Source organism: Dipteris shenzhenensis, chromosome 21 (genome assembly GCF_047967505.1).
Source record: "Dipteris shenzhenensis isolate YYH24624 ecotype China chromosome 21, Dip_SZ_1.0, whole genome shotgun sequence".
In the NCBI taxonomy this organism is placed as follows: Eukaryota; Viridiplantae; Streptophyta; class Polypodiopsida; order Gleicheniales; family Dipteridaceae; genus Dipteris; species Dipteris shenzhenensis.
Window position 1 is genome coordinate 21,444,654 of NC_141616.1, and position 9,958 is coordinate 21,454,611.

Below are 9,958 nucleotides of genomic sequence, written 5' to 3' on the forward strand. Positions count from 1 at the left end.
TAATAATAGAGATGACTTGCAGGGTGAGCAGATACCGATAAAGGTCTTAAGACACTTTTCCATCATTACAAGAATACAGCACATGTTCTGATGCAAATCCATAGTGGAGTTGATGACATGGCATGCATCTCATCAGTCCATTGATGACACATTGAGGATTCCCGCAGATTGTGCAGCTTGGAAGCACATAGCCCCCAGTGTCGCCCGAGGTTTTGGGTTGTTCATCCGGATCGTTCTAATCCAAGATGGTGGTACGTGATCCAAGTTGCACCACGAAGTAAGCAAATTTTTTAAGATTATAGAGATGTGGATATGGAGATGCCACTACCAATGCCGGATCCAATTGATCCAGATGGATCTAGCAAAGAAGATGAAGATCACAATATGAGCCAAAAGGAAGATGCACATAATGACATCGTATGGGAGGAAGATGGAGATCACAATATTGAGGAAGAAGATGACGATCATCAAGAATCACCACACTTTATTGAAGAAGATGATCAAGTACTCTTAGGTGAATGTACGATGCTAGAGTACGATGATGAATTAGGAGATCAACTCGGTATAGAGTTAGAGGTAGACTTGTTTGGCGCGTTAGACTTGAAGCCGTTGATGTAAATGCTCTTCATTGATTTTTTTCATGTCAAACTTGGACATGAATATATGAGCTTCAAAGGCTTGATGTACATGCTCTTGTACTTTTATTCTCTCAAAGGATCAAACTGCATGTATGAAAATGAAAAAAAATTTGTCATTGGGAAAAACTATCTTTTAAGGTCGGTATGGGAAAAAAAACTCTCTGTAAAATGTCGCTATAGGAAACTGTCTCAGTGTTGCTATATAACAACCATTACCAATCTGTTAAGGGTCGCTATATAGCGACTTTAGGCAAGCGTCGCTATATATAGTGACGCTTGCCCTATATAGCGATGCTCTTTCTTTTCAATTAAAAGCTCTTAGTTATTTCAATTAAAAGCTATCAGTGCACATTTCAATTAAAAGCTCTTAGTTATTTCAATATTGCTATTATACTCCCTTTTCCCACCATTTGGTCTAGGTTAGAGCTTATAGTTTGACTAAAACCAATATAGGGTACTACTAATATCTCACCTAAAAGTGCAATATCTTAAAGTTTGACTAAAAACAATAAAGGGTACTCGCTGTCCTATAAGCTCACCTACCCTAGTTGTTAAAGTTTGACAAAAAACAATAAAGGGTACTCGGTGTCCTATAACTTCATCATGTCCATTGGAATTTTTTCAATCATTGGTGGAATTTCTTGTCCATGGGATTCTTTTCCATCCGGCCTAGGTAGGCTGCCCAAGGTGCTAACAACCGAAAAGTACTCTCTATTGCAGGCCCTGTCATGCAATCCCTTTCGTGGAATGCCCTCTCATGCAATCCCTTTCATGCAATCCCTTTTGTAAATGCCCTCGCATGCAATCCCTTTTGTGGAGTTTGCTCTGATGTCCACTCGTGTGTGAAATACCGGAGTGAAGTGGACAGCGGATAGAGTGGGTGAAACCAGCCTATAAATAAAATAGGGGGGGTTGTGTGTGTGTGTGTGTTGTAGTGAAGGCATGGGGAGGGAGATGGTAGCGGTGCTGTTGCTGCTGGTGTTGGTAGAGGTGAAGTGGGCGGAAATTACGCCGCACTCTGCGGACGTGAATGCGCTGCTGGCTTTCAAGGGGTCGCTGGTGGACGTGCATGGCCACCTCTCCTCCTGGGCTTCCTCGTCCTCCGTCTCCCTGTGCTCCTCGTGGGTTGGCATCTCCTGCAACCGCTCCGGATCCTCCCTTCGCGTCTCCTCCATCCGCCTTCCTCACCTCTCCCTCTCCTCCTCCCTCCCCACCTCCCTCCCTCTTCTCCACAACTGCTCCGCCTTGCAATCCCTCGACCTCTCCAACAACTCCTTCTATGGCTCCCTCCCCCCCCACCTCCCCTCCGCTCTCCCCCCACTTACCTTTCTTCACCTCAGCCTCGCTTCCAACCACCTCTCCGGTCACCTCCCCCCCTCCGTCGCCTCGCTCGCCCACCTCCGCACCCTCGACCTCCGGGATAATCGCCTCTCCGGCCCTCTTCCCCTCTCCCTAGTGAATTGCACGAGCCTCACCGACTTGCTCTTGAGTGAAAACGACCTGGTTGGAGTGTTGCCTCCTGAGTTCGGCAAGATGAACGCTTTAGTTCGCATAGTCCTAGGCCGAAATGCTTTCCATGGTAGCATTCCAGTGTCGCTCGGCAACTGCAGTAACCTCACAGTTCTTGATTTACGTTCTAACAAGTTCAGCGGCCCTATCCCTCCGTGGCTGGGAAATCTTTCGGCTCTGACTCAACTTCTCTTTGATTTTAATTTCTTCGATGGTCAAATACCCGTGGAGCTCAGTTTGCTTCCAAATCTTGAAAACCTACTTTTCTACAGTAACAACATGACGGGATCAATCCCGTCCGCGCTGGGAAATCTTTCCACCCTAGTTGGTCTTGATTTCGGATACAATTCCTTCGATGGTCAAATACCGATGCAGTTCAGTAATTTGCTTACGGGTCTTCAAGTTCTGAATTTCGGAAATAACAACATGACGGGATCAATCCCGTTCATCCTGGGAAATCTTTCGGCCTTGACTATGCTTGACGTCCATTCCAATTTCTTCAATGGTCAAATACCGACGGAGCTCGGTTTGCTTAAGAATCTTCAAAATCTATATTTCGATTATAACAACTTGATGGGATCAATACCAGTCTCGCTGGGAAATCTTTCCGCCTTAACTATTCTTAACTTACGGTCCAATTCCTTTAGTGGTCAGATACCGACGCAGCTCGGTTTGCTGAAGAATCTTCAAGACCTGGATTTCGCAAATAACGGCATGATGGGGTCAATCCCGTTATTGCTCGGAAATCTTTCCGCCTTAACTGCTCTTAACTTTAGTGTCAATTCCTTTACGGGTCAGATACCGACGCAGCTCGGTTCGCTTAAGAATCTTCAGTACTTGGATTTCTCAAATAACGACATGACGGGGCCAATCCCTCGGTCGCTTCGCAATCTTACATCTCTGGTTGGCCTCAGTTTGAATTTAAACAATATGAGTGGTCCTATCCCCAGTGAATTGAGCGCACTTACAAGGCTTACAGGGTTATTTCTTTACAACAACCGTTTCACTGGCCCCATTCCCGCATGGCTGGGAAACTTTTCGGCCGTCACTGGGCTAGAGTTCGGGTTCAATTTTTTTGATGGGCAGATACCAGAAGAACTAAGTGTGCTTAGGAAGATTCAATTCTTAGATTTCCAAAGGAACAACATGTCGGGGTCAATTCCACCGTGCTTTGGCAATCTTACGTCTTTGCAATTTCTTCAGTTTCAGCAGAACTCTTTTTCTGGCACGATTCCATCAGAGCTTGGGAAGCTTGATCAGAACCTGACGGCATTGCTCATGTGGGAAAACGAGTTGTGGGGTGAGATTCCAACGTCTCTGGGCAATTGCTCCGCACTAAACGATTTGGAGCTCAATGCAAATCAGCTCACAGGGAGCATACCGGCGAGTATCGGGAAGCTTTCCAGCTTACTTTATCTCAACTTGGACCGAAACAAGCTCAGTGGTAATTTGCCACCAGAACTAGGCAATCTTACACAGCTACTGCAGCTGACACTGTGGAGCAACCAGCTCAGTGGCGGCATCCCAACCACACTGAGTTACCTTTCAAAAATTGACATCTTATCATTGTTCAGTAACAATCTCGCTGGGCACATTCCTCCAGAGCTTGGTCGGTGTCGACGGCTTTTCGAACTGAGGCTGAATGACAACTTTCTGAGCGGAGAAATTCCATCGTCTTTTGGTGAGATGCAAAGCCTGCAATTTTTGCACTTGCACAACAATCGTTTAACTGGACCTATACCTAATGCCTGGGGAGGGGTCCAAGCAATGCGTAGTCTCTCACTCTCGAGAAACTTTCTGACGGGAAGCATTCCAAGGGCTCTTGGCAATCTCAGGAGTCTACAGTATAACTTGAGCATCTCCAATAATTTGCTGACTGGAAGCGTACCTCCTGAATTAGGCGACTTACAAATGGTGCAGGAACTAGATTTGTCATCTAACATCCTCAACGGCGAGATCCCTGCTTCCCTAGGTGGTTGCGCAGAGCTGATCACTTTAAATTTATCCCATAACGGATTCATAGGAACAATTCCTGATTCGCTTGAGAAGCTCAAGGGCCTGTTGCAGGTAGATCTCTCTGTGAACAAATTGACAGGGCCCATTCCGGCTTCATTGAGAGATCTACGGTTCTTGACATTCCTTAATCTTTCATACAATGACTTGTCGGGCATGGTTCCGAGTAAATTAGGAAAGATCGACAATCTATCAGCGGCTTCTTTTTACAGTAATCCTGGGCTGTGCGGAGCTGTCTTGCACAAGGTCTGCCCAAGTGGAACTTCGACGGGCAAAAGCAGAGCTTTGAGTCAAGCAGGCATCATAGGCATTGTGTTCGGCGTGACGGCTTCTCTTTGTGTTGGGAGCTTCTTGTTATGGTGGCTGTTCATCTCCAAGCCAAAGGATGGCATAAGAATTCCCAATGTCTTCAGTAAGCACTTGCCCATCCTATCCGAAGCCGATTTGATGACAGCTACGGATGGTTTTAAGGAAGAAAACATTTTGGGAAAGGGCAGCGCAGGCATCGTATACAAAGGAACTCTACCCAATGGTAAGTCAGTGGCAGTGAAGAGGCTGGGACTGGAAGCTAAGGACAATTTCACAAGGGAATGCGAGACGTTGGGTCGTGTGCGGCATCGCAACTTGCTGAAAATTGTGAGTTGCACCTCAGGCCCCAATATGAGAGCTCTGGTCTTGGAATTCATGGCAAATGGGAGCTTAGAGCAACATCTACACGGAGGTGATGTTTGCATATTGAGCTGGAAGGCGAGGCTTAGCATAATCTTGGATGTCGCGCATGCCATGTCCTACTTGCATCACGACAGCGGTGTCTTTGGGGTCGGGCATCAAATTGTGCATTGCGATCTGAAGCCCAGCAACATTCTGCTGGACGAAGAGATGGTGGCTCATGTGGGCGATTTCGGAATTGCGCGATTGATCGACCCAGCATGTCTGAGGGAGGGGCGTACACTGAGCAGGGTGCTCGAGGGATCCATCGGTTACCTAGCTCCCGGTAGGTTTCTTGTCCTTCTACGTTACTTCTGATCAGTCAATGTTCTGCAGAGAGAGAGAGAGACTTAATTAATAGTTAACCTTGAGTTTTATTTTCATGTTTTTAGTTATATTCTGGTCTTAGAACTTGGAAAACTTTAGGAAAAACATGAGTGGTGGAAGGTTTTTGGATTCTTCAAAATCGCAAAGATAAATTTATAATTGTATGAACATTTGAAGTTAAGTTTTTTTTACAAACACTCGTTAATCATTGTCCTCCATTGCAACAAAACCAAACCAGCATACTAAAATCTTACACCCACACCCTAAAACTAATCCTTTCACATGTGAATTCAATATTATCTCCTTAACGTGGTTTGTGATGCTCCAGAATATGCCTACATGACCCCCATTAGCAGTAAAGGTGATGTGTACAGTTTTGGCATTGTGGTGCTTGAAATGTTAACCCGGATTCGCCCAACTCGCATGAATGATCAAGGATTGAGCTTTCCTCAATGGGTACGACTCATGTATCCACACAATGCATTGGAAATATTTGATGCCAAACTCATGGAATCATTGCATTCCTCACAAGGTGATGGAGACAATATAGAACAACAGAAGAACGAGATGCTACAAGTAATGAGCATTGCCCTCACATGTGCACAAGATTCTCGAGAGGATCGCCCCAACATGCACATAGTTGTTAAGATGTTAAAGGAGCTTATTTGTGATCGAAAAGCAGCTCCTTTGACAACGATGTCCAAGTTGGTGTTCTCATCTCCTCATAATTTCTCTGAGGACTCATCGTTATGAGGCGTTATCTACTTTATTAAATGTTCATCCTTGTGGTGCAAAGTTTCAATACATGGAGGATTAAGCAAGTTAGAATTTAAAGTAATTGTAAGAAATGTTGAGGTTCAATCTCAACATCAAACTTGTGTACATGTAAATGCAAAATACAAAATAGTTCTTGTGGACTTATAAAGGGGTGAAGGGCCCCTAGGACCATTATGATCTTGTATATAACTCATTCTATATTGACAATAAAGATAGTGTATAGTTAGTTACTTGATGTTGTTATACGTTGTGTGCATGAGTGGCTTTGTACAACCCCCTTTCCACCTACTTTTCTCAAGACATCTAATAGGATATATAAGGAAGCATGTTGATTATATTCAAAGAAATATTTAAATTGGTATCCAACCTTGCATCACTACAGCCATATGTCACTTCTATATTCAAAAGCAACATGCTTGTGGATGATTGCAACATTCTAGCCCATTCATAAAGATAAAGAATTATTGGCCTCTCTCATTTTGTGATAAATTTCGTCCTTTACATTATTGTCATGCTCAAAAAATGCATCCATCATGTCTTCCATGGTAGACTCTTATATGGGTTCAAGAATTTCATCATCATGCCCAGGTGCTTTATTTCGAGCCATTAAATAAACTTGCGTAACACTCTTCTCCTCAATCAGTGTTGTTTGAATGGTGAATTACTGCCTTCCATAAACACGGGTTTGATTAAATTAATACCTAAGTCTATAAATAGGCTTCTTCCCTCAGATTGGCGCCCCTTAACTATGTTGAATGGGGCTTATAAAATTATGGCAAAAGCGATGGCCTTGCATGTCAAATTTATTATGTCTCATTGCTTGCATGCAAAGAAATACAATTTTCTTCATGGGCAAAGTATACATGAGGCTATTTTGAATGTCTTGCTCATGATTGATCGTTCTGTTTCTCAAAATCAACAATTCTTACTCCTGAACATGGATTTAGAGAAAGCCTATGAACGGGTGAGCTTGGATTTGATGATTCAAGTGATGCATAGGTTGGGTTTGCTGGATTCAAGGTCAACTGGCACTTTGACATTTCTCAAAGCACAACCACAATTGGCATTAGGGAAAAAGGGAACTCATTTTGGGGCCCTGTAAGAAATTCACTATTTTTTGATTTATTTCTCTCCTAAAAGACCTCAAAAATAGTAAAATACGGAAACGTGGCTCAGATTTGTCAATAAGGACTACAGAACTGTCAATTCAAAAAGGAATAAGATAATCTTTTGTCTGACTAACACGATTTTGTATTAAATATCCTCTTAGATTTTTTTTTGTTTACCAAAGATTCCGCATCTCTTTGGCCGACGTGTGCAGGTCTTTCATAAAGAGTCCATCACTGAACTTAGTGATTGCAAGTTTTCAAAATATTCACATGGATACCGCCACACTTCCACGATTCATGTTACAAAACGACTATGAGATTGAAAAACAAACTTCGCAACCTGAGAAGCACAAAAAATGGCCGATACTAGTGAGTCACTATCTGAGAAGAAGCGATTACACCATCTTCACATCGACTTAGAAGAACAATATGCTCCAGCACAAAAAAGACGAAAGGATACGGTGCTGAATGCTCAACAGCGGGAAAATATGAGAAGAGAAGGGCTTCAACATATTGACTTATGGTGCAATGGAAGCATATATCCAAAATGTCAAGTAAAAAACTCTACACCTCCATTTGTCAATCCCACCACATTACTGAGGTTTGCCGGCGATGGACAAAATGGACTTCTTGGTTATATTTCAGCGCAGTCTGCATTTGCGGAAACGTATAAAATGATGTACCTACAAGAAAAGGGGGCCAAGATGGAGGAGATAGCCATTCGTGCAAAATTGGAGCAGCAGTTGCAGAATGAAATTGAGGAGAGCATTCAAAGAGTAAAAAAGAGTTGACAAGAGCAAGAAAGAAGAGAACCGTGCTTGGAGACAGACAACGTAGCAGGAAGATTAAAAACATTGCAAATTTGAAGGCTGGGACTGGTGGATGCAAGCGACGAATTCAGGAAGCAAGGTTAGATTTAAATTTATCATTTTGTATACTCAAAAAGGCTCTCTTCCAGACTATATCTATTTCGTTGATTGTCGCAAAATAAGAATGGAGGTGCTGAATAATATAGTCATATTGTGTTGTTACTACAGGAAATTATTGGAGCCTGCAAAAGAAAATATGGACCCGAACCTTCTTCCTGTTAAACAAATGAAAGGATTGCTTTCTTGCGGTGTAGCAAAAGGTTTGATTGAGGAAAAAAAATACAAAACAGTCAAACGCAATGTTGTAGAGGACTTTGTATCCAATAATCAAGTTGATGGCACTATAATCCAAGAGGCTCTTGATGTTAGTGGAGTTAGCAGGAAGGGATATAGTTCGATTTTCCATGCGATATCATCAACTTTGAAAGATCAAAGGATTAAACGAGTTTTACTGCCAAATCCAGCAACCGTGTGGAGGATAAGAGGTCATTTGAATGAAAATATAGATGAATTTATTGGGCAATATATCCATATTGAAGAAATATTTCATGGTGTTAAAGGAACCACTGTGTATGATCCTTGGAACAATATATTTTTAGATCTGCAACAACTTCAAAAAAGAATGGTCGAGTTTTATGGAATAACATTTGAGGAGTGCAAAGGCATTTTGAAATTTGTTATCAAACTGGATGAGTGTGAGGTTGTAAAGGAAAAGAAAATGGAAAGAGTTACTATTACATTGATGAATGGAGCGATTGATACATCATTGACTGAAGCGAGTTCGAAGTATTTTAGTGTGCAGTCAGAGAAACACATATGGTGGTTAGGCTCGTTCCAGGTATGATCATGGGTTGTTTTATACTTGATTTTGGTCATTGTTTTCAAATCTGATATAGTAATACTTTTGTTTTCTATAATCTCGCAGGTGAAGACCGAAGACCATGAAACACTAGATTGGGTGTTTCACCACACGGAAATACTAAGAATAATCAAAAGACAAGTGCAAGGCGAGAATCTCCATGTTGCAGGAAAAGGTGATTTTCAAGTAGAGTGGCACATGGCCGGGGATCTTAAAACACTCAAGTGCATGTATAACATTAGTAAAGGAGGCAACTCAAAGTCTCCTTGTCTTTACTGCAAAGAATCAGCTCAAGTAATGGATTCAAAATGGTGGAAGAGAGCACCTAATAGAGATAAAGTTGACCCTGACTTCAAGGCCATTCTGGACATTCCACTATGTAATGTTCACATCTGCACATTGCATGGTCTATGTCGAATTATTGAGAAATTGGTATTTTTATATATTGGATTTGCTTGGAAACTCCGTCCCGAAAAAAATAGAAAGGATGCTCTTCAAGCATTGGAAAAAGTGTTATCCGATATAGGTCTGCATGGAGAAGATGTTCAAATCACAAAGGATTTTAAAAAGTCTACCAATGGCAAGGAGGTACCAATCAAGCCCTCTATTGGTGGTGTTAAGGCAAGAAGATTCTTGTCTCGACCCAAACACAGTAAGCAAGTAAGGCAAGGTAGAGCAGTTTCAAAGATTAATTATGGATTGTGGAAGCAAGTCCATAATGCTGTGAAAGATCATGAGGCAGATGGGGAAGCACGAAATAGGAAGGCAGAGGTGTGGAGGTCTCTTGATCAACTCTTCATGTTCTGTGACAAAGTAACATGGACAAAGAGTGATTACAAGAACTTTGAGGAGGCAATTAAACATTTTGGAAAGTCAATGAAAGACGCATGGACAGCCTGCAATATAACTCACTACATGGTAAGGTTATGTCTTTTTCTTTTACTTAAGTGTGATCTTCTTTTTTTTTATTACTTACTATGCATTCTTATGTCTTACAGCATATCATATACAACCACCTTCCCTATTTTGTCAAAAAGTATGGATGCCCAGCTATTTGGTCTACCCAAGGCATGGAGAAGTCTCACTACATGGCACGTAATGCATTTTTTAGACACACACAACACTATGGAGGGAGTCAGAAGGCGAATA

At 42.2% G+C, this 9,958-nt stretch overlaps 1 protein-coding gene across 1 annotated transcript; it reads left to right on the forward strand.

Moving 5' to 3' along the window:
• The first annotated feature begins 1,580 nt into the window (after positions 1-1,580).
• Positions 1,581-5,948, forward strand: LOC147888623 (uncharacterized). The gene is made up of 3 exons (XM_087392331.1): positions 1,581-1,812; positions 1,894-5,154; positions 5,524-5,948. The coding sequence occupies exons 1-3, from the start codon at positions 1,581-1,583 to the stop codon at positions 5,946-5,948; spliced, it is 3,918 nt and encodes a 1,305-aa protein (XP_087248457.1).
• Positions 5,949-9,958: the final 4,010 nt, after the last annotated feature.

Bases quoted from the DNA above. Each gene is read 5' to 3' on its own strand.
- LOC147888623 (XM_087392331.1), top strand. From the start codon at position 1,581: ATGGGGAGGGAGATGGTAGCGGTGCTGTTGCTGCTGGTGTTGGTAGAG. The intron at 1,813-1,893 runs TCCGCCTTCCTC...CCTTGCAATCCC, and splicing joins CTCCCTTCGCGTCTCCTCCA to TCGACCTCTCCAACAACTCC. The intron at 5,155-5,523 runs GTAGGTTTCTTG...GTGATGCTCCAG, and splicing joins CATCGGTTACCTAGCTCCCG to AATATGCCTACATGACCCCC.